The sequence below is a fragment of the Castor canadensis genome, chromosome 11 (genome assembly GCF_047511655.1).
Source record: "Castor canadensis chromosome 11, mCasCan1.hap1v2, whole genome shotgun sequence".
Classification (NCBI taxonomy): domain Eukaryota; kingdom Metazoa; phylum Chordata; class Mammalia; order Rodentia; family Castoridae; genus Castor; species Castor canadensis.
In genome coordinates, this window is record NC_133396.1 from 33,672,487 (window position 1) to 33,699,687 (window position 27,201).

At 53.7% G+C, this 27,201-nt stretch overlaps 1 protein-coding gene across 4 annotated transcripts; it reads right to left on the reverse strand.

Annotated features, from left to right (window-relative positions):
• Tspoap1 (TSPO associated protein 1) lies at positions 1-26,892 on the reverse strand. Of its 4 annotated transcripts, XM_074046173.1 has the most exons (31): positions 25,701-26,892; positions 24,847-24,960; positions 24,470-24,598; positions 23,730-23,909; positions 23,071-23,259; positions 21,788-21,865; positions 21,619-21,702; positions 21,267-21,356; positions 21,043-21,165; positions 20,565-20,669; positions 19,376-19,426; positions 18,953-18,973; positions 18,068-18,272; positions 17,285-17,457; positions 15,973-16,088; positions 15,581-15,690; positions 10,166-10,996; positions 9,860-10,011; positions 9,148-9,525; positions 8,833-9,063; positions 8,259-8,483; positions 6,870-7,703; positions 6,165-6,264; positions 5,912-6,063; positions 5,221-5,389; positions 4,745-4,816; positions 4,040-4,143; positions 3,880-3,951; positions 3,592-3,702; positions 2,792-2,852; positions 1,058-1,194 (listed from the first exon to the last, which is right to left on the reverse strand). In XM_074046173.1, the coding sequence occupies exons 1-30, from the start codon at positions 26,016-26,018 to the stop codon at positions 2,823-2,825; spliced, it is 5,547 nt and encodes a 1,848-aa protein (XP_073902274.1). In that variant the 5' UTR covers positions 26,019-26,892; the 3' UTR covers positions 1,058-1,194; positions 2,792-2,822. The 4 variants fall into 4 exon arrangements, with proteins under 4 accessions (XP_073902272.1, XP_073902273.1, XP_073902275.1 ...); XM_074046171.1 differs by lacking the exon at positions 2,792-2,852 and having other exon boundaries at positions 1-1,194; XM_074046172.1 differs by lacking the exons at positions 2,792-2,852; positions 18,953-18,973 and having other exon boundaries at positions 1-1,194.
• Positions 26,893-27,201: the final 309 nt, after the last annotated feature.

The window sequence follows — 27,201 nt, forward strand, 5'->3', positions numbered from 1 at the left end:
TTTTGTGAAAATAGACTTTATTATAATAAAATGTCTTTTTTAAACAAATACCCCACCATTCCACACCCCTGGAGACCAGGGTGGGGGTGGAGGTTCAGTCAAACAATCTCCCACCACAGCAAAGGAAACATGCAAAGACACTCACCCAGGCAGAGGGTGAAGGATGGGGTGGTTAGGAGAAATGTGGGGAACCCCTTACCCACTGTGAGCAGGGAATGTGTGAAAATAGCTACATAAAACTGCCCTTTTCCTCAGCCCCTGGGCTCTGACAAAGGCCAGAAGAAAATGATGCAAAAGAAGTTGAGTCCAATGAGCAAAATAAGGCAAACCCAACTCCTGCTTTCTGCCCCCCGGCCCCCTGGTTTTGTGGGGTGGGATGACACAGGGGCCAGGAGGGCCAGGCAGGGAGGGGCAAAGCACTGTGGGGTGGGGTCAGGCCTGCTTTTGCATGGCCTTTCTCCTTCCCTTGAGGTGGAAGCAAGATGGAGGAGCTGGACTGAGGCACTGACTATGTACATATATACATGGCTCCGCCCACTGCCCCTTGGGGAGACTCCAGTGCAAACTTTCCTTCAGTGGAGGGAAGACATGATCAAGACAGCCAGGGCTATCAGAGGAAACAGCCCCTGTGTCACCCCACCCCAGGGTCCTGTCTTGGGAGTACGGACCGCTAAAGAAGGGACCAGCATAGCATGGTAGGAAACTAGGATGAAACTAGGCAGGTGGACAGGGAATCAAGTGTCCTGGGTCCAGTCCTGGCCTGAGTGGGTGCTCAGTGAACTTGGCCAAGTGACTTACTCATGTGGGGCTGTTTCCCCTTCTGGAAGAGTAATGGGCCCCTCTAGAGGATTCATCTTTAAGGACCCATCTAGCTCCACCTTCACCAAGTCCCTTTGATTCTCATCCAAGTGCCATAGTATTCACTCAAAGAACAGTAACTCCAGGTCTGTTGGGCTTCTCCACCCTGCCAGGAGCCTCCAGGGGCTATTTCTGTCTGCAGGACAGACCAAAGCTTCACTCCTTCTTCCCAGAGCCCAGTTTCCTGAAGAGCTCCTTCCCCTTGGAGAGGAGATGCCACACCTTCTCAGCTGTGCCCTGTGGCTCCCCCACTTCAGTCCTGGAGAGGCTTCTAGGGCTGGAGACACAGTGCCATCCTGGGGGTACTAAGGGTCCTTGTGTTGTCCTGCCCCAGTCCTGAAATATAAAACGGTAAGGTCAGGCCAACTCCCTCCCCACTCAGCTCCTCTGTGGCCTCAGGGGCCTGAGCTTCTCATGTCACAGACCCAAGCCCAAGGAGCACCCTGCCTCACCACCCTGATGTTGCCCCAGACACACAGAGCACAGAGATGAATGAGTGATGCCAAGGGAACACTGTGTGGGGAGTGACATGGGACAGAGTCTCATTTCCGCTTTGTTAATGTGTGGCCCTGGGCAGATCCTTCCCTTCTCTGGGTCTCACTATAGGGTGCTAAGCTGATAGAGTTTCAAAGTTCTCAGAACCCAACCCTCAGATGGCTACCTCCAACTTCTCACATCATACCCCCTCCCAAGGAAGGGAGAACAAGGACAAGGATGCTTAGAGGCAGCTGTCTTCTCCAGGAAAGCAGTGCAAAAAGACCATCTCACCAACCCAGCTGGTTGCAGTGCCTCAGGGTCTTATCTGGAGTGACCCCATCTCCATGGGGAGAGAGACTGGGACTTCTCTTGAATGACACTTGAGAGGACCAGAGAGGGAGGCCAGGCCTAGAGGGGACTACCAGGCAAGGGCGTCACTCAGCCCCCACCACAGGCTCTGGAGGCTTCCCCCTCCTTCAGTAACTTTCTTGCTGAATCTCTCTCTAGCTCCATTTGCAGACACGAGCTGTTTCCTGTGTCTTAGGCCCACCCAGGCAGTGTACTTTGGTAGCCTAAGGGCAGGGAGTTGGGCAAATAGAGAAGTCACCAGGAAGCCTTCCCCTACTTGGCCCTCCTGGACCTGGCACAGCCCTGTCAGCTCTTGCCAGGATGCATGTTCTCCCCTCCTCCCTTCTTCCATCAAGGCCTCACTGCTGCATAGAGACTGCCTGGCAAATGTTCAGCCAGCAGTAGACCAAAGGCAAGGGAACTGGGTGCACAGCCAACCCCTACACCTCCACACCCCATCTCTGAATGAGGTGGCAGGACCTGACCTCAGAGTGCCTTCAGACCTAGAGGTTAAAGCATCTATTGCCCAAACTGATGGCCGCTGGGAAGTCCCAGGTCTTTCCCAGGAGCACCAGAGAAGAGTGGTTTGAGATTATTTATGGATTTCAACTATTCCAACTCCCTCTTTTTTCTTTAAATAGAACAATCTGAGAGATAGAAGCAAATGCATGTGTCTGATCACTCTAATAGGTCATAATGCAAAGGGTAGGGAAGCTATTATTACTAGTGACATTACATTGTCATCTTTCTGTCACCAATAATAATCACAGTATTATAATACAATAGTCATATAGTATCATAATACCTTTGATGAGTCATAAGTGTCATGTAACATTCTATAAGTCACACAGGTTATAGAATATGAAGAGTCAGCTAACACGGCACATCACATGCTAGCATGACATGTACTCCTATAACATCTGATCCTGCCCAGGGTAAAGGCAAGACAGGGAACACGGAGGGGGAGAATAGTCTCAAATCTGGCTCATGGCAAGATTTCTCTCCTCCATTTTCTGGAAGAAAAAAAGCCAGGTCAGCATTTGAGACAAAAGGGTGCCGTATGATTATGGTGAAATGGAGACACATAGGAGGCAGGTCTCCCACTTACATGTTCTCTCTCTACATATATCTATCTCCACTTAGCACTGGACTCTTCTCCTTCTCGTTCTCTGAGAACAGGGAACAAAGAGAGGAGATGAGTTATAGAAAGACCCACACATTCTCCACCCAGTCACCAGGTGGCCCAGATACAAGGTGGCTCTCACTTGGTAGAGCCTTTGAGTTTGGAGCTACTTCATGTAGAAGCCCTGAGTTTTCTCCTCACCCTCTCCCTGCTTTCTGAGGCTGAAGGCAGCTGTCCCCCACCCACCTCCAGGAGAGACAAGCTGTAAAGATGAGAACCTAGGAAGCTAGGCCTTGCTGAGAAATTGGCTTCAAAAGGCACCTGGGTGTGGTGGTACATGCCTGCAATCCCAGAACATGGGAGGATGAGGCAGAAAGAGAGTGTGAGAGCAGCCTAGGCTACATAGCAAGACACTGTCTTAAAAAGGAAAAAAAAAAAGAAGAAGAAGAAGAAAAAGAGAGGCACCTAGGAGGCAGGGAGACCCAGCAGGGTGGGAGCACCCTGAAACCAGGGCTATGATTGGCTACAAGTAGGAGGTGAGGCTTCTTTACCACAGGGGCACCTCTCCCACATCAGACCCAGAGTGCTACCACCCTTCTGCAGACAAGGCCATACACTGGGTGGGGGCTGCCCCCACGGGGCTCCCTCTGGCAGAAACTCAGCATGTCTGCCCTGGACGCAGTGCTTCTCAGCCTCGTCACTCTCACCACACTATTCTGGCCCCTCCACACCAACAGAGTAGAGAGCAAATACTGATGTGGGAGCCCAGCTCCTTCCTCACTGACCTGACTCTCCGCCTGTGATGTCCCAGGCTCCTTGTCTGGGATGCCTGCCTCAGGCCCAGGACCTTCCAGGAAGTTGGATGGAACCAGGCCCCTTTGTCCATTCAGTTCTCCCTGGAGAAGAGATGCTGGTGAGACTGAGACCAGGAAAGAGGCCCTAGCCCTGTCCTGTTGACCCTGAGGCCCTTGGGGAACAGCCCACTTCTCTAGGCTTCCATCGGGAGTCCTTCCCCATTCCCTGCCCAGCCTGTGAGCTGGGATACAGTGCACCGTCCCTTGAAATGCTCTCACATAGAAGAAACCATCATCATCCATGTTCCCGAACACAGTAATAATATCCCCCGCCCTGAAAGGCAGCTCTGCCTGCAGAGAAAACAAGAGGCAGGCGTTAGGCTCAGATAGGCCCTGCCACCACCACCCCCATTTCTAGGCACTATCTAAGGGTCCTCACCTCCACATCCATATTGGGGGAGTTCTCCCGAGGGTTGTAGTCAAATGCTGCCACCATGGGGCGGGGGGCTTTCAGGCCAGCAGACGGGATCAGCTTGGGGGGTCCTGAAGAGGGAAGGAAGACTCCATACAATTCTCTGCAGTGGTGGCCTGATGACTCCCTATTCATCACCACCCCACTGTTGTAACCCCCGGAGGAGAGTCCCAAAGGATGGGCTGCCCTCATCCCACCTCATTTCTAAGACACCCTTGCCCAGGGATGGCCCCTCACCTAGACAGGGCTGGGCAGGGCCTCCCAACTCCTCTGTGGAGAGAATGTACCACTGAGCCCTGTTCTGCCCTCCCTTCTTCATCCCAGGCTGGGGCGGCCCAGGGAAGACAAGATGCTCCCCCTTGCATGAAGGATGCAGAAGGAAAGGATGCTTAGAGACGCACCAGCACAACTCTTTGGGTTGGTAGTGCACTAAGGCCCAGAAAGGGTAGGTGACTTGCTTCAGGCTGCACAGAGTTCACAATCAGGTGCTTTGGGGAACAGAGGTCCTGGCAAATCATTCCTCATTCCCATCAGAACAAAGCCCCCCATTAGAGGGAGTGATGCGGGTGAAGGTCTTCTCTGAGTCCCTTCATCTGTGTCTCCTCAGAGAGCCACCCCACCACCAAACCACATGCCCTTCTCAGACACGGCAGGAGAATGGGGCCCACTCACCTTTCTTGGAACGCCGGGGCTTAGGGGGAGGCCCAGTTGTGCGGGCTGTGGAGTTCCCAAAGGGACTGTTCCCTGATGTGGGAAGGCAAGTAGATGTGAGAGAGAAATGGAGGCAGAGGACGTGGAGAAAACAGGACAGAATGGAGACCCCTCCCATGGCTGTGCAGGGTTCCTGAGCTCATTTCTTAAGGGCCTTCTCTGACAAGAACCCTGCTGACTTCCAGGCCCCAAAATAAGACCAAAATCGTTGATTGTCCTATCCAGGCCAACCCCAAGGTGACAGACTCCCACTTCACATGGTAGTAAGCCCAAAGGGGTGGCCATGCTGGTCTTACTCTCTGCCAGGCTCCAGGGGCTCTGCTAGACTCTGGATAAATGAGGCACCCCCGTCACCTCACACATACTAATCACTTAGGATAGGGTTGGGTTGGAACTGCAGCGGCAGGTGATAGGTGACAGGACAGCACAAGTCATACCTGAGCCCTCAACAAGAACATCTGGAGACAAATAACCCCACTGAAGCAGCTGTTGTCTCCCTGCCAGACTGTTCACAGCCACCTCAGCCACCATGTTGCAGGGGATGTAGCCTGTCCGGCCCCCACCTTCACCCCGGTAGAAGCCATCAGCATCTTTGTCCCCAAACACCTGGAAGCAAACACTTGTTGTCTTGGGAGGCCAGTTCAGGCACTCCCTGCACCTCTGGACACAAAGCCCGGCAGCACCCCATTTGGAAGCACAGAAGAATGCTCTCTTCTGCTGGTGAGGGGTGGGAAAAAGGAGCAAACAGCAAACATTCAATATTGGGACAACAGGAGAAAAGAGCCCTTTCTATATCATCATCATCCACTGACTACATGGCCTTTCCATCAGTGTACCCCATAAGCAACCTATAAGATTGAATCATTTATTCCACAAGCAACCCTATGATGAAGACACTAACACTATCCCCATTTTACCAGTGAGGAAACAGAGGGATTCAGTGATCTACTCAAGGCTACATAGCTAGACCTGACAGAGGCAGGGTCCAAACCCCATAATCTGGCCTACAAGCCATGTTCTCTGTTCCCCTCCCCTCCAACTCTATGATGCCTCCAGTGGAGGAAGGAGGCAGGAGGCAGAAAGTTGGCCAGAATCTGGGGTTCTGGGCCCAGAGAGTGAGTCTATCACCTTCAGGATTTGACCCTCCCGGAAGGGGAGCTCCTCTTCTCCAGCATCAGGGTTGGGTGACATTGACACAGGGTCATAGTCAAACAGAGCCACAAAGACTCTCACAGGTGGGTCCTGATGAGCCAGTACTTCTGGGGGGCTTCTTGGAGGGGCTGTGGAGAGGGTTGGAGACAGAGCAGTCACTCAGTGAGTTCCACTCAAGGAATTAGAAAGGGCTCCCTCAAGCCGGGCCCAGACCCCAATGGGTGCTCACCCAGCTCAGTGGCACCTAGCCTGGGCACCCGAGTCCCTCTCTTCTGGGGATACCTCCGCCCAGAGCTGTCCTGCCCTCTGGGCTCCCCAGTCTCTGTTGCCTGCAAAGAGAGGGCAACAGATGGCAGAAATCACACACCATCCCTCTTGAGGGCCCATGTTCCCAGCTCTGCCCCATCAGTAGCGTAAGCGGCACAGCAGAACAGGAGCACAGCATTCCTCTCCAGGGGCCTGGGCCCAGCCTCACTGAGATGCCAGACACCCCTGCGGAAGGAGGGAGGGTGGGAGAGAAGGGCCTAGCCCAAGCCCCAGCCCCTCTATTAGATGAGTGTAGTAGAGGGGCCTGTGGTGGCCAAGGAACGTGTGAGAGGAAGATCTCCCATCAGCATCAGAGCTGGTGACTCTGCACATGGCATCAGTCAGTGTCCTGAAGACATAATTAGCTATTCAGAGGACAGGGCCACCCTGCCCAAGGTAGCGAGCGATGACAGTGATAACAGAATATTGTGCATCCCAGTTCCATTCAGCAGAAGCAGCAAAGCAGTGGAATGTGGGTGGGAGAAGGCAAGTGAGGAAGCCTGGAGACCCGGCCCCAGCTCTGCTGATGGAGGCAGCAGCGTGGAATGGGAGTGGCTGGTGGGCAGCAAGCAGAGCCACCAGGTGGCAGCAAGCAGAGAGCTGCCCAGGGTGGGGAGTAGGCACAGACCCGGGAGGGTGGCTCCTTGGTTCTGCCAGTTGCACTGCGGCCTCTCCGCTCTGGTTCCCCTTTCTCCCAGGCTGGGAGGCGTGGGTAAGAGTTGGGGCCTGAATTGGCCTTCAGAGGCCCCCTGGACCTTCCTATAGGTGCTGCACCCCAGGTCTCCCCATCTGCAGGGTAGCAGGAGCTAATAATGCTGATGCCCCCACTGCCCGCCTCCTGCTCATCCTCAGAATCATATTCAATGCTGATTTCCAAGCACTTGGGGGAAAGGCAGCTGGCCAGGCTGGATTCTGGGGCTGGGCCACGGGGGCACCTCCAGGAAAGGCTCTGCCTCCCTCTTCCACCAGCCTCTAGTCCACCCCTGGTGCCTTCAACCACAGGGAGGCCAACCCTGTCCCGTGGGAGGCTTGGGCGTGCAGAGGCCTGGGACCCGCCATTGCTGAGAAGCCGGCTACACTGTTCACGGGGATCTGGAGGTCGCCTGCGGTTTGGTGGCTTCTCAGGGGAGCCACCTCCTCTCCTTCGGGTGATTCCACCAACTAGTCCGGGTGTATCTTCTGGGCGGTCTCTGGCCCTGGAGGGCTCAAGAGACAGGGGACACAGGCCAGGTCCTTGGGACTGACCACTGTCACAGCCTAACCCCAGCAATGCAGGTTCAGGCTGGTCAAGGTCTTGGGAAGAACAGCTGGCTCCTGGCCTCTCCTCCTCGTCGTCTTCCTCTTCCTCTTCCTCAGGGATGCTAAAAAGCTTCTTGCTGCAGAACTGCTCGAGGGGCAGCTCCAGGATCTGCTCCAAGATCTCCTCATCGCTGTCAGTTTCACTAAAGGGGTCGGGCTGGGGCTGGGAGTGAGGAGAAGAGAGCAGCAGGGAAGAGAGGCCCATGGGGAAGAGGAGAGGGCTGAGATTTTTGCCTCAAAAGAGAGCAGAGGTTAGGGCTACCCCCACGGCCCTCCCTCAGCTTCATCCAAAAGGAAAGAACCAGAGGGACAGTGGCTTGCCCAAGACATACACATGTACAGGTAGAACGGAGGATCAGACACCAGCCCCTGTGGGGCAGGAGCATCAGGGAGCAAGTCAGGATTGTCACATAGGGAGGGCTCCCCATCCCCTCCCCAGAGGCTCCCAGGACAAGGCTCTCAGATGGCACCAGCTCCCCCTGACCAGGGCACTGCATCAGGCAGGCTGGAGAAGTGTGAAGCAAGCTCTCCTTCCCTTTCTTCCCAGCAGGGTAGAGGCCCAGCCTGGGCCCCTTCATGTCTGCTACTTCAGACAGGGCCCAGGCCACACACCTAGAATGTTGCTGGCACTACTGGTGGCTGGAGTAGCTGCTGACATGGGGTGGAGGCCCCTGAAGCATGAGGTCTGGGGCCCATCAGCCCCTTCCCACCCCATTACCTTGGCCCCATTCTCCCTGATGCTATTGCCAGCAACCTGCTTCTGGAAGGAGCAAGTTCTGGAACCCAGCTCCAGCTCCTCCTCCTCCTCCTCCTCCTCCTCCTCTTCCAGCTCCTCCTCCTCCTCCTCCTCCTCCTCCTCCTGGATGTCTGACAGGTCTGAGTTGCGGCCATGATCCACAAGGGAGTTCGCCACATGAGCCTCAAGCTCCACTGTATCTTCTCTCTGCAAGAGGTGAGACAAGGGAGGAAAGACAGGAAGGGCTGTGAGAGGTACGGAGTTGGGGGGTGGGGGGTTAAGTCAGGGTAAGCCACGGCCAGATTAAAAAGGGCTCCTTGGGAAAAAGAGCCATAGTCAGAACAGGAGTATGCTGGATGGGCAGCGGTTGGAAGCTAAATGGGAGTGAGAAATAAGGGAAGAAAACTGTAACAAAGAAACAGACACACAGCACAGACAAAGGTGTGAGAGCCACAGCAGAGGACAGGCAGAGAGGGTAACCAGATTTAGGCTGACAAAGGGTAGGGAAGGCAAGCCTCAATTCTGTGAGGTGATACACTGTGCCCCCAACCCCTACCTCAGCCCTGGGTGTCAGCCCTGGGTCTCCTCCAACGCAGGCCTCAGTACTTGGCACCCTCTGGGACAGAGCTCCTTGGGTAGAGCAGGGCGTGGGGCCAGTGTCTCCTGAAGCCCACTCAGCCTGGCCAGGAAGGGTAGGAGTCACAGGGCCAGGGCTCCCCTCACCCAGGGTTGGCTCACTGGTCCTCCTCTCTTCTAAGGCACCCAGCACAACTTTCCCAGCCTCCTCCTGGAATGGATGGCATTGAGGAAGAGTACAAACCCCAGTCCTTTTCCCAGCCTGCACCTGCTCCCTTCCACCCAAACAAGGTACCTGGAAGCAAGGTGCTGGAAGTTCCTCCTGGGATCCTTTGGGCATCTCCCTGAAAGGGCTTTCTGGGGGGCCTCCTGGGGGCTCCTGAGTTCCAGGAGGGGCAGGATGCTGTAGGGGAGAACTGGGATCCCCAGGCCCTGGGGAGGCTGGAGCAAGGGGTGTTTTGACCTCTGGATTTGGTCGTGGTGAGGGGCAGGTGACCCTGGCTGGCAGGCAGGCTGCAGTCAGGGCTGGAGCAATAGGAGCCGGAATGGAGTCAGCCGACTCTCCATGGGGCGACATGGTACGCACAGTCACCTCTTGGCACACCTGGAGCAGCTGCAGTTGGGACAACTCCACCAGCACACTTCCTGCTGTGGGTGAGGCCACCTCCATGATCTACAGGGAGGAGGAAGCATACAGGAAAGGTAGGCTGAGATAGCCAAGTGCAAGGACACAGTGACAACAATGGTGGCTAGCATCCTGCCAGGCATTGTGCTAAGCCCTTTGCATGCCTTATCTCTTTCAGTTCTCCTGGCCAAAAGGCTTCAGAGGTAGAACAGTTATTAAATCCCTAGGGTGCTGCCAAAACACACCCTCTTAACCAATTTTCCATGTAGTGCCAGGGACTGGGCATCTCTGCCAGGCCAGGGAAACTAGGCCTCTGACTATAGCAAGGAAGGCCCAACATCCTGCTCCCCAGGTACAGGCAGGTGAAGTTCCCAGGCCATACCTTCTGCCCATCAGCGTAAATGGCATAGCCTGTGACCCGGACACCGTTGGAGGTACCAGCAGCATCAATGGTGACAGGGAGCCAACTGATGATCAAGATTCCAGGGGAGGGCCCCGGTTCAATCTGCACATCCAGGGGGGCATCAGGTGGGCCTGGGGGAAGTGGGGCACAAGACCCAATAATGTAAGACACTCCCTGCCAGAAATACCACTCAATCTGCCATTTCTCTCAAAGTGTACATAGGGCACTGTCACCCATGACCTGGCCTCCTGGGTGTTATGGACATCTGTGCCCACACCTGCATACCTGCTGGAAGTGTGGTGAACTGTAGAGTGGCAGTCCGCTGCTCCGGCCTCTCCCAGCCTGGTTCCCAGGACCCTTGGGGTGGGAGCTGAGCCTCTACTTGGGCCTGATAGAGTGTGCCAGGCCTCAAGTGGCAGAAGGTGGCCCAGTAGGTGCTGGGGCGGGCAGGTGGACACTCTTCCCCATTGAGGTAGATGGCATGAGCCAAGTTGCTATTGCTGGGCACCCAGGTGATCTCAGCAGATGTGGCTGTCAACCGATGGATCCGCAGCTGGCTAGGTACTATCCCAGCCCGAGCACCCACAGCCAAGCAACAACGCAGAGGGTCAGAGCTGCCCCTACTGGTCAGGGCCTGGACAGAAACATGGAGGGGCCCAGTCCGCAGGTCCAAGTTTTCAATCACAGTCTTGGGAGGTGCCCTGGGCCCCAAGGCCTGACGCAGCTCCCCATTCACGCAGATATGGAAGCCGTGAAGTTCTACTTGCTCAGGTGGCAGCTCCCAGGCCAGCACCACACTGTGGGCCAACTGCTTGAGGACCACCAGATGGCGGGGGTAAGGCACAGCAGGAGGCTCACCCAGGCCCTCAGGTTGGGGGCTTAGACTGGGCTCATCCCCTGCATCCTCCTCCTCCAGTCTGGGCTGTCTATGTCCCCCGCTGCTCTGGCCCCCGCTACTGCTGCCACCCCCGCCTCCGCTCAGGAAACTGAATTCAGGGCCTGAGCTGAGGGACAAATCGGCCAGTTCCGGAGGGAGGGAGGTCAGAAGGTCGTCATCAGACACACGCTCTACAAAATTGGAAGGGACCAGGCCTCTTCGGCCATCCATGAGCTCCCCTGGCAGAGGGAGAACAGGAAAAGATAGGGAAGGGGAAGACAGACAGAGAGGCAGTAAAGAAAAAATGGTCTGATGAATGCATTTTAGCCATGTCTAGTCGGTGATCTTAATAAGCATTGGATTCAAGTCAACATTTACCTATCAAAAGATAAGAGCAGTCAAAGTCTAGATTAGAGAATTATTCTTGGCTTTTGTAGATGCTATAATAGCATTTTGGTTATATAGGCCAGTGCTTCTTACATCTTAATGTGCATATAGCTCCCCTGCAGATTTTTTAAAATGCAGATTCTACTTTCAGTCTGGTCTGGAAGAGGCTGAGCTTCTGCATTTTTAACAAGCTCCCAGGTGATGCTGGTGCTATGTTCAAGTATTTCTGGGTAAAATGTCATGATGGATACAAACTGCTTTAAAATCATTTTAACCTAAACATGAATCAAGCAAATACAATAAGGTATAGCCAGTCATGAAATCTAGGTGGTGGTATACCAGTGTTCATTGTACTTCTCTCTAACTTTTTTATACATTTGAAAATTTTCATATTAAAAAGCTGAACTAGCCAGGTATGGAGGTTCACACCTGTAATCCCAACAGTCAAGAGGATGGTGAGCTGAAGACTAATCTGGGGATACATGGTGAGACTCTGTCTCAAAAAAAAAAAAAAAATCAAAGCAAGAAAGAAAAGAAAACAGATTCTACTAATTGAAATGCTCCCACACTGGATTTTACACAGGCTTATGGGATAGAGGCTGGGGTGTCCCTCACCTTCCCTTTGTTAAAAACAATTATCAAAAAAGGAGAAGAAGGGGCTGGTGAAATGGCTCAGGTGGTAACAGCACCTTCTTAACAAGTATGAAGCCCTGAGTTCAAACCCCAGCACCACCAAAAAAAAAAAAGGAGAAGAAGCAGCCACCTCATCAGGGTAATGGAAGAAGTAAGTGGCAAAGAGTCACATGCAGGTTCTAGAAAGAATCAGGACCCACAGCCTACAAGAGCCAAGAGAACAGCTGGCAGTCAATCCAGGCAGAGACCAGCAGTGTTTGTTACCTGTGTCAATTCTCCTGAAGACGTGACGTGAGTTTTTAAAAACATTTGTTGTTGTTTATTTGAGGGATATCAAGGAAGAAGGAATCTGGGCACATGCATGTCATGTCATAGCCAATTTAAAAAAGGAAAAAATAACTAAGTGGGGGGAAATAGCTCAGTGGCTCATCTGAGCTGCTGTAACCTAGCTATTCAGGAGGGGAAGATCAGGAAGAATTAGCTCAAGGCTAGCCCAGGCAAAAAGTCAGCAAGACCCCCATCTCAACCAATAAAAAGTTGGGCACAGTGGCAAGTACCTGTTATCCAGTTATGTGGGAAGAGTAAATAGAAGGTCCAGGCCAGCCAGAGCAAAAAAAAAAAAAAAAAAAAAACCCTATCTGGAAAACAACTAAAGCAAAAAGGGCCTGTGGTGTTGTTCAAGTGGTAAAGCATCTCCTAGCAAATTCAAAGCCCTGGGTTCAAGCCCTAGTACTGCCAAAAAAAAAAGGAAAACACTTCTCAGGATGTGACAGTGGGTGGCTGTAGAATCTTATTGTGAGAAAGGAAGAGCACAGTATAGGGCTAAGCTCAGGGTGCCTAGAGTTTCCCCAGTAGTAATTTGTGCCACCCCTACCATCTCTCTCTGCTTATACTAGGAGAATAATAATAAAAAAAAAAAACAGTAAGAAAATCCTAAAGAAGCTCACCATCTCTAGCAATAAAGAAAATGCAAATTAAAACCACACTAAGATTCCACCTCACCCCTGTTAGTATAGCCATCATCAGCAACGCCACCAACAACAGGTGTTGGCGAGGATGAGGGGAAAAAGGAACCCTCTTACACTGTTGGTGGGAATGTAGACTAGTACAACCACTCTGGAAAAAAATTTGGAGGCTACTTAAAAAGCTGGACATCGATCTACCATTTGATCCAGCAATACCACTCTTGGGGATATACCCAAAAGACTGTTACTCCAGAGGCACCTGCACATCCATGTTTATTGCGGCACTATTCACAATAGCCAAGTTATGGAAACAGCCAAGATGCCCCAGCACTGACGAATGGATTAAGAAAATGTGGTATCTATACACAATGGAATTTTATGCAGCCATGAAGAAGAACGAAATGTTATCATTCGCTGGTAAATGGATGGAATTGGAGAACATCATTCTGAGTGAGGTTAGCCTGGCTCAAAAAACTAAAAATCGTATGTTCTCCCTCATATGTGGACATTAGATCAAGGGCAAACACAACAAGGGGATTGGACTATGAGCACATGATGAAAGCGAGAGCACACAAGGGAGGGGTGAGGATAGGTAAGACACCTAAAAAACTAGCTAGCATTTGTTGCCCTTAACGCAGAGAAACTAAAGCAGATACCTTAAAGCAACTGAGGCCAATAGGAAAAGGGGAACAGGTACTAGAGAAAAGGTTAGATCAAAAAGAATTAACCTAGAAGGTAACACCCACGCACAGGAAATCAATGTGAGTCAATGCCCTGTATAGCTATCCTTATCTCAACCAGCAAAAACCCTTGTTCCTTCCTATTATTGCTTATACTCTCTCTACAACAAAATTAGAAATAAGGGCAAAATAGTTTCTGCTGGGTATTGAGGGGGGGGAGAGGGAGGGGGGTGGAGTGGGTGGTAAGGGAGGGGGTGGGGGCAGGGGGGAGAAATGAACCAAGCCTTGTATGCACATATGAATAATAAAAGAAAAATGAAATAAATAAATAAATAAAATGTGAAAAAAAAAAAAGGGAATCTCAATAAATTAGATAATATAATATGCATTGTGGTGGGCTGAATGGTAGCCACCCAAAAATATTTCATGTCCTAATCCAGAGAATCTGAGAATGTGACCTTATTTGGAAAAAGCATCTTTATAAATGTAATTAAGCTAAGGATCTTGAGAAGAGATCATCCCAAATCTAGGACCCACCTAAATCCAGTGGGTACTAAATCTAATAACAAGTGTCCTTATAAAAGAGACACTCAGAAAAGAGGAGGATGCAGTGTGATTGCAGTTGCAAAGACTGGACTGATGTGGCCACAAACCAAGGAACACCTGGAGCTATCAGAAGTAAAAGAGATAGGAATGCAATCTTCCCTTGAGCCTCCAGAGGGAATTCAGCCCTGCCAGTGCCTTGATTGCAGACTTCTGACCTCCTAAAAAGGCCAGTGAGAGAATAAATGTCTGTTGTTTGAAGCCACACAGTTGGCGGTAATTGCTACACAGCCTGAGGCAATTATTATAAGCAGTAGCACTAAGGATTATAGGACTGATGGTCAGAGGCTCAATGATACGAGTCTGAAGCCAGAGTCAGGCCCTCGAAGTACAGGCCACCCAGATCAGTGCAGCAGGGACCAGTCATAGATGAAGCAGTCTCTTATGAGAGCTGGACAATGCATAAGGCAAGTAAACAACTTGCCTTTGTCTAAATCTAACCCAATCTCCCCCAAAATGTATAGTTCAAATTCTATAGTTTAGGGTATATACTTAGCCCCCCCGCCCCGTTCTAAAAAATGGTAGGCATTGTTTGCTTGTTTTCATTTAAAAAAGTTCTCTTGGGAGCTACTTAATTCCACTCTTCAGAATCTGACCCTATGGGGCTGGAAGTGTGGCTTAAGCCTACCTAGCGAGCATGAAGCCCTGCGTTCAAACCCCAGTACTGCCAAAAAAAAAAAAAAGAATTTTGTCCCCTCTTTCTGCATTTATAATAGCTGCATTTCTAAATGTACTGAGAAATCTAAAAAAAGCAATTAACTTCCCCTATGGGGAGGTACCACAAAGCCAGGTACCATCCTTTCAGCAGTTACTCAAGTAATAGGCATAAAGCCCAGAAAAAGGAGCTGAGCAGCCCCCAAAGCCTTTGGTGTCCCACGCTCACACCTGACCCTTTCCTAAACCTCCATGGCCCTTCCTCTGCCCTGCCCATTCCTCATCCCAGTCTCTGTCCTCCCCACTGCTGAAGGATGTGCCTGGTTCCCAGACCAGAACCATCCTGAAGGAGGCTCCCATGGTCATTCCTTCTGCAGGCTCTGCCCTGTGGCCCAGTCTCAATGAGGCATCTGCCTCAGTTGCCTGATGCGCTCTCTCACTTCCTTTGGGAACTGGAGAAACTGCCCTGAAGCTCATGCCCTACCTGGGCCTGGACACCTGCTAACCTCCTGTTCATACCTTCTTCTGGGATCTGGACTCTGATTCCTTCTCCCCATATCATTCCAGTTGGAGTCCAGCATCCAATTTAGACCACATAGCTGACCTTGAGGGTCACCAGTGTTAAATGCTGCCATGCTCTATCTATCAGCACAAAAATGACTAGCCAAAATTTCCTGTGATGCTCTATCCACAGTCTGGACTGTCCTGGCCTGTCCTGCTTGGGGCCGGACCCCTTTTTTTCTTTCCCCACTGGCTGCCAGTTCTAGGCATGTCTCTTAACTGAGTCTGAAAAGTTATGGTGGGCCAAGTAGGCTGGGGAGCAGGAAGGGATTGATAGAGTCTTGGGAACAAGGGCTTAAAGGCAGGGAAATGGACAAAATGATCTCTACTACTAACCTACCTTCAAAAAAGCCATCCTCATCCATGTTGCCATAGACATAGATATATTCACCAGCCGTCAGTGGAAGCTCCGCCTCTGGATTCTCATTGGGGCCCTCGAAGGGGTTGTAGCTGTTGAGGGAGGGCAGAGGAGGAGGAGAACAGAGACCTGCACTGCATTTCCATGCCCCTCTTGTTTCCACCATGCACCAAACTTTTATAGAGACTTGACTTTCACCTTTAGCCAAATAGAGCACTCATGTGCCCAACTTGGCTCAACTAGGTTATGAGAATATGTCCAGCCGGGATCCCTGTTCCATCCCCACCACCTCCAGAAGTCCCTATCTTCATCCTGTCACCTCCTCCCATATGCCCCCAATGCTAGGAGGAGGTAAGTGAAGGTGAGGGGCCCACCTATAGCGTGCTAGGAAGACCTGGATTCTGGATCCTCCCGGGTTGGCCTCTGGTGCTGCTGGGAGCAGGGAGATGCTGTCTACCTCCAGCTCCTCCACCTCACTGGCTGTGTCCACCTGGAGGCAGACAGAAAGACCTGTTTCCTTTTCAGGGCCCAAGACCAAAGGCACAACAGGCAGATATCCAGACTGAATCAGAGGAGGACCTGGGGCTTTGAGAAAGCAAAGTGAGAATACACCTGCTGGCAAGCCAGTGCAATGGGGTCCTGGTGATTTCTAAACCATCAAGTAGCAAGTAGGTCTTGGAAGCACCCAGTTGCTCTATTCAGGGGGTATGGGGACACCTGGAGTCCTGGCTTGTACTGCTCCAGCTCAGTAAATAAGGCCACTTTCCCCACCTAAGAGGGAGCAGCATGAATGATGGTTCGGCATCTTAAGGTAAAAACTCAGCAAAACATCTTTATTGTAAAGAGAGACAAGCAAGCAAGGAGGCAGAAGAGGCTGGAGAAGCCCCTGCCTCTAGCTCAACAATGGTGTCCCTGTGGTTCAGCTCTCAAATGCAGAACTTTCTGTCCCCTGGGAGATGATTCAGCAGGCAGCCCCTAAGCTGGCATCACCACTCTACACCACAAGAGGGCAGAAGAGACCCAGGCTGGGTTCTACCACTTTCTGAAACCCTGGCTAGCAGGGTTGTTCCTGACCTAAGCCCTCCACTTTCTAGGGTTTATGGGTAGAAACAGAGACAAAGTGATCAATCAGAAGAGCTGGGAGTGATGCTCAAGAGCTTAGGGATGACAACCACTGCCATAGGTTAAACATCTACTGGGTGTCTCGCACTGAGACAGGCACTGAAATTTTTCAGTGATCCTCACAATCTTAGAAGGCAGGATTTATTATCCCCAGCATTCAGATAAGGAAACTGAAGCCCAGAAAGGGTACATGTGTGACTTGCCTAAGACAAAGCTGGGATTTAAACCAGAATCTGTGCTCTTTCTCACACAACCAGCTGCTTCTACTACAGATGCGCTTATGAACTCTCTTATTATGAGGATACTGGCGCCTAAGTGTCTCCTCCATCCAGCCCAGGTCTCTAAGGCCTCCTTGGGCCTCTGAGGGGTGGAGTTGGGTGGCCCTAGAGAGAGGGACAGGCTCCACTTGAGTTCCCCGCCCACAGGAGGAATCCATAGACGTTCTGCCTCCCAGCTTGAGACCAGTGGCCACCCAACTCCTGGGGACTGGAGAAGCAGTCAGGGCCAACCCCTCCCCTTTCCCAAGCTAATACCAGAACCTCAGGCCCCCTCCCCAGCACTGACCTCTGGTGTAGGGCATGACTTGGGGCTGTTGTGGGCAGACTCAGAGCGAGAGGAGTTAGAGAGAGACTCTGCTTTTTTGGCTGTCCTTCGAGGAACCCCAATAAGGGTGGCAGGGACAGGCTCGGAAGACTTTGCGATGCAGCGCCCTGGGGAGCCCGGCGGGAGGTCAAGGTCTAAAGAGAAGATGGCACGTGGGCTTGGGATCTGTGGCCTGAAGAGGGACCAGGGAGATAGGGTGGAGCCTCTCGGATATGGGCATCAGGCCCTCCATTGTGGGATTTCCTTACAAGAAGGGAAATATTTAGGGGTAAAGGTACTAAGCTGAGGTATATGTAATTTATGTATATTTCACATGGTCCTTAGAACAGCTTGATGAAAAGCATTGATTTATTCCTGGCTTATGGCTTAGGAAACCATGGCCCAGAGAGGTTAAGCAACATCCTCAAACTCACATTGGTTTTTGAGTGGAGCTGGGGCCACCAGGCCTGCCTAACTCAAGCCCTCACTCCTCTCAAGGCACTGCTACTGATTTCTAGTGCCCAGCTCCCACCTATGACCACAGAGGCCTAGTTAGAGGGAGAGGAACAGTGGTCTAAGAGGCCTAGGTCAGACTCTGGGGTTTTTGCTCCTTGAGCTTTGTTTTTCACATCAGAGCTTGGCTCTACTCAGGTATAGCTTTAACTTGTTGTGTGACTTCGAATGAGTTGCTGGCCTTCCCTGATCCTGAACTCTCTGCTCTATACAAAAGTCCCAGGCCTAGGGATTCACTGGGGTCTACCTTACCTTTGGGGCCAGACCCCCGGCAGGGTTGAGGGTTGGTGCAGCAGCAGGGAGGTGGTGGGTGGTCCCCAAGAGCACTGCAGCCCAGGGCAGAAGTGAGCAGATCCAGGGGGCCTGAGTGCAGACGGAAGGCCTGGAGCTCCTGTGCCAGGAGGCTGAAGCGCTCAGTTTGGCTGCGGCACTGTCCCTCAAGCTCTCGAACCCGGGCCTGGGCCAAGACCCACCATGAGCCACCAGGCCCAGGAAAACTACCCACTGCCCACCCATGCCATCTCCACATAGCCGTAGTACACTGGGCTTCAGACCACATCCACCAGCCCCTGGCCTGGGTACCAACCCTGGGCCTGGGCCTGCCACACACTCACCAACCGTCAGGCCCAGAGCACTCCTACTTCAGGACAAAGAGATCTTCCCACCTCATTACTACCACCAGCATCACCTCAGGAATTCTCTCGGCTCCATCCCTCATCACCCTCCCAGTCAGTGACCCAAATCCCTGCCTTCAGAGAAGAGGCAAGAGGTTCCATAGGAAGCTAGGGGCATCTGTGTAATAGGAATCAGATGGTTCTCAGGACCTTTTCTCAGGTATCAGGCTCTCCCCTGGTAAATGTCACGAGGAGCATGAGTCAGTTGGTGACAAACTTCCTCATGGTCTGAGAGACTACAGGAGGGAAGGTCCCGTGTCTCCAGGCTCAGTAGCAGGTCTGGGATGAGGGCACATATCCTGTAGGAACCCCAGCCCATCTATGGAGTGTTAGGGCTTGCTACCAGGGACTCCCCCTCTGTTGGACATGGGAGGTGAAATCACCTGGACTCAGAGGGAAGGGATGTAGAAGAGGCATGGGGAAGGGACACCCCAGAGAGGTAGAGGGGGTAAGGAGACTGTACCTGCATGGAATCCAAGGTAGACTGTGGCGGGGAAGGAAAGAGCAGAGGAGAGTTTAGAACCCTTCACCCTACAGGTCATTGACCCACAGAGGGAGGGAAGGACAGAGAGAGGAACTGAAGTAGACACCACCCAGACAGCTTCCTGCGCTGATGGAGCATCTCCTAAATGGAAGGACATGCCCGAGTAAAGGCAGCCTCTGGGTGGGTAGCAATAGAAGACTGCTGCCACACACTCATGCCTCTGCCTCCCTGAAGAACAGGCCGGCCAATGATGGAAGGATTCCCTGAGGTCCTGGAGTCTGTAATGGCCCCTACAACTCTACTGTACCACCCCTACACATTCAGAGTCCATTATGGCCTTGTCTGAAGTCCCTGCTTTCCTCCCAAGGTGGTGAGGCTGGTGGTCACCTCTAGGGACCCTACCTCCAGCAGCTGCACCGCTCCTTCATGTTCCCTCTTGGCTTCTGCCTGGGCCTATGGATAGGAAGAGGCAAAATGCTGGAAGGGAAGGATGAGGAATGGGGTGGAAAAGAAGGAAGTGTAAGGAAGGGATAGAGGGTAGGAAGGACAAAAGGAGGGAAGGAGGGGGGAGGAGGGTATCGTAAGGAGAAAAGGAGGGGGGTCTAAGAAGGGAGAAACTGAAAGGTTTCCACCTCCCAAACTCCACCCTGAACACCTGAAAGGTCCCATCTAGTCACCCAACTGAACACACTGATGACTCCAAATATCTCCAAGGCCAATTTCCCTATAACTCCAGACTTGTGCCCAAATGTTCAGCACACAACCCAAACTTGCCAAAACAGAACAAGGGAACTCAGGAATCCTCAGCTCTTGAAGCTGGTTCTCCTTCCTCCTTCACCTCCTGGGGAGTGAAAAGTCCTACCCACCCCCAGGGTTCACACAGCACACAACTAGGGACTCAACGAGAATCCCACAGTGAGTCTCACCAGTCCTATCTCCAAACTATGTTAAAGTGTCCACTTGTTTCCACCTCCATTGTCACCTGCACCCTGGTCCAGACCACCACTGTCTCCTTCCTGAACCACTGCTGCAGCTGCTAACATCTGATCACCTGCTCCACGCCCCGCCCCTTCCTACCAACATGATCTTGTGAAGTCACTCCCCTACTCAGAGTATTTCCACCGCCACCGCCTGCTCATGGAGCAAAACATCCAAAGTTTCTACACCTTTAAGGCCTGACCCCTGTCACTCTGTCCATCTCTCCTATATTCTAGCTACAGTGCTCTTCCCTGCCACAGAGCACATGCACATCTATTCCTCCTACCTTGCCTGCACTGCCCTTGGCTCTCCTAACTAACTCCTTCTCACCCCTGAGTTGTTAGCTCAGTTATTAGTCATCAGCCTTCCCTGATGACTTCGCTAAAGCGGCTCTTCACCCCTAACCGGTCACTTCTTGTCACATTACCCTGTTAATCTCCCCCAGTGTGCTTGTCAGTGTCTGAAATCATCTGATTCCTGTGTTGGCTTCTTGGCTGATTGGTCAGGGACCCATATTTTGTTCACCAGTCTCCCCAGTGCTAAGCACACAGTAAGTGCTTGTTGGCAAAGTTGGGGTCTAGTAGCTTACTACCTCTCTCACTCCTGCCCCCACCTGCTGCAGCCTCTGGACCTCCTCCTGCTTCTCCTGCAGGCTGAGCCGGGCCTGCTCATGCTCCACCTCCAGCTGCTGTCGCCGCTGGGCCACCTCCCGCATGTGCTGAAACATAAGACTCCGAGTCAAGGTCAGAGCCCCCCAGTCTACTCTTTCCATAGATCTACGTTGAAGGAGCCTCAACTGTCATCTGTTCCAGACGCCCTCTATTAAAAAGGAAAATGAGGCCATGAGGGCTAGCAGAGTAGCTCTAGTGATAGAGTGCCTGCCTAGCAAGCGTAAGACCCTGAGTTCAAATCCCAGCACCACTAAAAAAAGAAAAGAAAAAAGGGACATAAAAGGAAAATGAAGCTGGAGAAGGCAAAAGTGCTGCCAGGACTGGACTTCAGACCCCAGTGCCCCCCACAGGGCATATTCTACTGTCCCACCGTCTCCCTGTCCCAAGGCCCAATACCATCCCCCAGCACAATCCTCTCACCTTCAGCACTTGCTCCAGGCTCTCCAGCTTGTTCTGCAGGCCCTGGCTCTGACGAAGGGCTGAGTCCCTCTCTTGTGTCACTCCCAGGAGCTGGCCCCTCAGCTCCGCATTCTCCCACTCCACCTGGTAAGGGGACATTGTCAGGGAGCTAATCCCATCTGCTCCTTCCTAAGGAGGAGGAAACAGTACCCTTCAAACCACCCAGCAGCAGGGCAAAGCTGTACCTGCTCCTTCTCTGTGGCTCTCCCACTGAGCCGGGAGTTCTCCTCAACCAGACGAGCATTTTCATTCTGGGCTTCTCTCAGCTGCAGTTCCTGATGGGACAGGGGAGATCTGGGGAGGGGCCCAGAGCCTACATTCCTCTTCTGCTCACACAGGGGAGGGAACCTGTGTGAGCAAAAGGCAAGGCCTTCCTTCCTATTGGGAGCCTGCATCAGCTTGGAAAGGAAAGTGCCATGGAATAGGAGGGAAAGTATGTTCCTGAGGACCAGAGGGCTGGGAGAAGAGCTAGGGAACCCACCACCTGGCTGGACTTGGGGAAAGGGGAACTGGCCTTGGGCACCCTTAAGAGCTCACCAGCTCCTCACATCGCCTCTGTTTTTTCCGGGCTTCCTGCTCCAGGCTCTCACATTTCTTCCGCTTCTTACTGAGCTCAGACTCCTGTAGGGTCAGAACAGAGTGTTCCTCATGGGGAAAGGCAAGCTGCCCACAGCAGGCCACCTCCAGCCCTTGACCTGGGACTTACCAGCTGCTGCACCCTCTGAAGTTTCTCAGGCTCCCTTAGGACCACAGGTGGACTGTCCACATCCTCCTGGGGCGTGGCCTGGAAATGTCCAGGGGCGGGGGACTGGCACCTGAGAACAGGGCCCCAGGGCAGCCTGCCCCCAGCCCAGCCTGCCCATGGACAGCTCCCATCTCACGGGCGGTCAGCTTTAAGACCTCTGCCTAGGAAGGGGGAGAGGGGTGCTGTCTGCCCACCCCCTCCCAACATCTCCAGCTGATATGGAAGTACAGACGCTGTACCACTGTGTCCCCAACCATAAGTGCTTTGAGATCCTGGGACCCACGTGTGCCCTGGGAGATGGGTCCTTTATCCAGGCCAAAGCTTTCCCTTTTTAGCTTTCCAGCAACTGCCCTGCTCTGCACTCAGTAACTGTTCTGGATGTCCTTCAGTGACTGGCAAAGAATTAGGAGGTTGCTTGGGCCCCCAGGGATGTGGTGCTCCCAGAGCAAGGGGTTCTAGATCATCCAAATCTGGGGTTGGCCTAGAGTAGCACAAACTTGGCCAGTCCCTCTTCCTGCCTTCCCCCAAGCCCACTGTAGCACGCCTCCCATTTATTCCTACAAACTTTGGGGGAGGCTGTTAGGTCTTGATGGGAGGTGTATCTTGATGGAAGGGCAAAATCTGAGCAAGCAGCATCCCCCACCTGGAGGCTTTCGTCAATCGGGTCCCTCCTCCCACCGTCTTCCCAGAAGGAGGCGGACCTAGATGCTGCCCACCTAGAGACAGATCCCTTAGGTTCTGGGAATCTGTAGTGGGTCCCTGGCCTTCTGAAAGGGGCTGCCAAAGCCCCTTGCTCAGTGAAGGTCGCCCGTACCTGGAACCGGTGGGACGCACCGCCACCCCCGATGGCCGGGGCGAGGCCTGGCGGGCCGGGCGGGCGCTGAAGGGGGGGTCCCCGCTCCACCACTGCAGCGGGAAGAGGAGGCGCCGGCTGGGCCCCGGGCGGCTGCCAGGGCAACCAGGGATTTGCTGCCGGGCGGTACCACTGGCTGCGCTGCAGGGGCGGCCGGGCTGGCCCCACGGGGCGCAGGCCTCCGGAGGGCAGAACCCCAGAACCCAAGCAGGGAGGGCGTGGCGCAGGTACGAGAGCTAGAGAGCCGAAAGGAGACCCTACCCGAAGGTTTCCCAAACCCTAGGATTGCCCACGTCACCCCAGGGTCTGACTCTGAACGCCGTGCAAGAGGAGATCCCGGAGTCGCCCATCCCTCATCTGCACAAACCCACACACCTGCCCATGCGCTCACCTCTCCCGGGGCCCCGGGGGTCGGAGCCCCTGCTCTGACAGGGGCAGGGAGGCCTGGGGGTCGGGATGGCGGAGGCGGCGGCTCCCGCTGGTTACGCAGGGCGATCTGCCTCTGCAGCCTCAACACCTCTCGCTGGGACTCGCGCAGCAACCGGTCAAAGTCCCGCACGTGAAGCCACTGGGGACCCTCCTGGGGTGAGGCGATGAGGAGGGGAATCAGACCTAACCCCTGCCTGTACAGAGCCCCTCCATCACCCTGCTGGAGGGGCTCAGATGCGCGGGAAAGTGCGCATCCTTCCATCCGTCCACGCATGGTCATATATGTGCATGCGTATACAATCACATGCCTCCACTAGCCCATGTGCTCACGGTGGACCCACACTGTGCTAAATGCCTGGTGAATACACAGCAGCCCCACTGGCACACAGCCTCAAGCCTGGACCACAGAAATGTCCATGGTGGACTCACGGCTCCACCCCCTTCAGTTCAGGCTCCTTCTTCCATCTCCCACCTGGGCCGTTGCCAGGGGAACCTACTCCCCAGCAGCCTCCACCTTCCCATTTCATTTGCATCTCATTAACATCTGGCCCACATCCACACACCAGGCAGACAGCCCAGTGAAGGACTGAGCTGGAAGGGAAGACCAAGGCCTCCTCGCACCTTGCCCACCAGGGTGAGCCTGGCCTGCAGCTCCCTGCACTCCCTCTGCAAGGCAGCAATCTGCTTGTCCTTGGCCAGTAGAGCGCTGGCTGTCTCACTGAGGTCCCGGGCTCGCTGGCGGGCTAAGGCCTTCCGGCACAACTCCAAGCTGGCCCCGGGTCGGGGTATGGGGGCACTCACCTAGCCAGAAAAGGAATAGGCCTTTTCAGAGCTTGGTCACTTTTCCCACCCTCAGCGCCTCCCCAAAGGAGGAGTTAGGATGGTACCCAGTCTGGGGTCTCAGAGGAACTGCAGCCTCATTCAATCCCATCCCAGCAGTCTCCAAGCCAAGACGGAAATGGTTAACTCCACTCATCTTAGTTTAGGTTCAAAGGATGCTGCTAATTCAGGGCTGCCACTGTGATGGGTCTTCTCCCTGCCTCCACCCCAGCTCTACACCCTAACATAAAGCTCAGCAGGAGGCTGCAGCCAGCACTAGCACATGGTAATCCAGAATTCTGTTCCCTGCCTGCTCAGGAATCTCCCCACCCAGCCTTTCCACTGGAGCCCATCTTGCAGCTCCAGAAACCTTCAGCATCCTTGCCAGGCCAGCTGTTTACCCTTCCTACCCTCCACCCCTAGATTCCTGCTTTCTGGGGTGCTAAGAGTCTATGACTCCCAAGCCCAACCTCTGAGATCCAACCCTGAATACCCTCCTTTCCTGGTTACCCAAGCCTCCACCAGCAGCCTCCTATTCTCACCACTCTCAGGTTCGTTTCCTGAAGCTTCTGGGCCCTCTCCTCTAAGCGCTTGGCAATGACTGCCAGCTCGGCATTCTTCCGCTTCAGCCTCCGCACCTTCTCCTCCGTCTCAGGGAAGCTGCTCTTTCTCTGACAAGGGGTCAGCCAGAATTGGAGCATGTAGAAAGCACCCCATAGACCCAATCCCATTGCCCAGACCATCGGCTAGGGCCCAGGAGTCCTTGGTATCTCTAGGAAAGGGTTCACTCTCCCTGGGTCTTGGGATTATGTCACCTCCATGTGGCCCCGTTTTGGAGAGATGTTCATGGGGTGAGGAGGGCACTGAGGCAGAGGGCCTGGCTCCAGCCAGAACCAGGACCCCACTCTCCAAGCCTCACCAGCATCTGGTTTTCCTCCTTAAGGATGGCACAGCGCTGCTGCAGCTCCCCCAGGGCCCTCAGCAGCTCCAGATTGGGCCTGTCCCTGAAGCCCATGTTCAGCTTGTCCTGGCACTGGGAAGAACAGGGTACAGTACCTCAGGGACCCACCCAATCCAGTAGAGCCCACATGTGGGAGCGTTTCCTTGCCACAGTCCAAGGAGACATAGCTATGAGAAGGTTTTCTCCATGTCCCAAGTCTCCAGAGGGGGACACAGGAGCTTAGAGGAAGGCCCATCCTTCCCATACTCAGTAACCACCCCCCAAGCCTGGGGCCTTCCCACTATTCCCTGTTCTTTCCCACCCTGCCAATCTGCTTCTCCAGAGCAATGCCAACTCAAGTTCCCATTTCCACTCCTCCAGACTCCAATCCCCAGTCTCCCCACCCACTCACCAAAGTCCTGCTCCTTCCATCATCTATAGGAGGCTGCTCACATCCACCCAGCTCTTGCCCTCCCTGCCTTAGTCCAGCACTGAGCCCTGCTTCCTCTGAACTCTAACTCTACCTCATAGCTCCACAACCCCAACATCCCCCAGCCCCCAAGGACAGACTCATGGAGGAGAAGACACAGACAGACTGCCGGAGAGAGACCCAGAGGGGCAGGACCAGATATAGACAGACAGGCAGAAAGGACAGACAAATGGGGCGGGGGGACGATGAAGCCACTGAGATTCCTGTCCAGTGAAGGGAGGACAGAAGATAGTCACAGAGACAAACCCACAGACACAGACAGGCTAAGAGGAGAGGTGGGCAGTGGGGTTGAATGTCTTACGTGGCCCACCTCAAAGACCCCAGCACTCCCCAGCTCCCTTACCTCTGGCAAAACTTCCACTTCCTCATCCTCCAGTCTTGGGCAGCTGTGTCCAGAGCTCACTGCTTGCCGTCCCAGGCTGGGTAGCACAACCTCTGCTCCTTCAGGGTCAGTGGGGCTCTGGGTTTTCTCATGCCCAGAATTCTCCTCAGGCCTCAGTTCTCTAACCTGCACAGCTGTTGGAGGAGTATCAGCAATGTTTGGGGCTGCGTCTCCAGGTTCACCCCCATGGCCCAGAGTCCAGTTCTGCCAAGCAGGCAGTGTCCATGGCTCCATGGCTCCAGGGTTGCCAGGCCGTAGGAGGGTTGTCAGTTGCTCCATGGTACTGCCAAGGGGCACCAGAACCCAGGCCGGGGGACATCACCCAAGCAAGAGGGGGCACTGGCAAGGATCATGCCAGGCCAGACCCTTTCCCCTCTGAGCTCTTGGTTTCACTGAGGCTCCATCCAAGGTTGGCTAAAATCTTCCCCACCCACAAAGAAGGCTGCAGAAGAATTCCGGGCTGCTGGAGCTGGAGCTGGGACTATGTGAGCTGTGTGTGCTTGTGGTTGTATGTGTGCGTGTGAGTACGTGGAAAGGCAAGGGTGTCCCCGTGGGGGTGGGGAGAATGTGCAAGAGGCCACCAACAGCAGTGCCTGGGTGTGTGTGTGTGTGTGTCTCCAGGTCTGTCCCTGCAGGTCAGCGCTGTTTTGTGTGTGTGTGCAGGACAGGTGCTCCGGCTTGTGTATGTGTTGAAGAGGGTGGTGCTATGTGTCACTGTCTGTGCCTGTTTTGGAGTTAGCAGTTGTTTCTCTGTGTGGGGGTGTCTGTATTGCAGGGCTGTGACAGAATGTGATGCTGTCGCTGGTTGTATCTGAGTATGTCAGTGTTGTGCAGCTGCATTCATCGGTGTTGGTGTATGTCTGTCAGCATCTGTGAGTCTGGCCATCCATCGTGCCCCTCAGCCTGGCTAGGGTCCTCAGGAGCTGCTGGGGGTGATCCCCAATGATCCGCTGTAGTCCTTTATCTCCGGATCTCTCTCCGCTGTCGCTCACTGGCTTGCTGGGTGGCGGGGTTGGTCCTAAGGAGGCCTGGGTCGATGGGCTGCTTGCCTCATAGTCTCTGTCCCTGCTAGCCTTAGCTCAGACTGCAGGGATCCCTTACAGTCCAGGAGTCCCGAGATGAGATGGTGGGCGTGGAGGAGGGCTGAGCCTCAGAATTGGGGGTGGCGGGGTGGGGGGGGAGCAAAAAGAGAGCCAACCCTCCCCTCCCCCTCATCCTCCTCCCCTCCCGCCCACCAATAGGAAGTCGGCTGCCTGTTTCCATGGTGATGGCGCTGGACTGGTGGGTTGGACCGGCTGGCAGGGTCGGGACGGAGCAAGAGCAGGTTCCTTACAGGATGCCAGCTCAGTAGCCCCCATGTGTAGCCTCCTCCCTCTCCAAGTCACCACTCACTCTCACACCTTCCAGGGTACAGAAGCAAGGGGGCTGGAGACAGTTCTCCCCACATTGGTGGAGATAGAGA

Coding starts and splice junctions, on each gene's coding strand:
- Tspoap1 (XM_074046171.1), bottom strand. CDS start 26,018: ATGGAGCAACTGACAACCCTCCTACGGCCTGGCAACCCTGGAGCCATG. Junction 21,166..21,266: donor GAGCCACAGAGAAGGAGCAG/GTACAGCTTTGC, acceptor TCCCCTTACCAG/GTGGAGTGGGAGAATGCGGA. Junction 6,064..6,164: donor GCTAGGTGCCACTGAGCTGG/GTGAGCACCCAT, acceptor CCCTCTCCACAG/CCCCTCCAAGAAGCCCCCCA.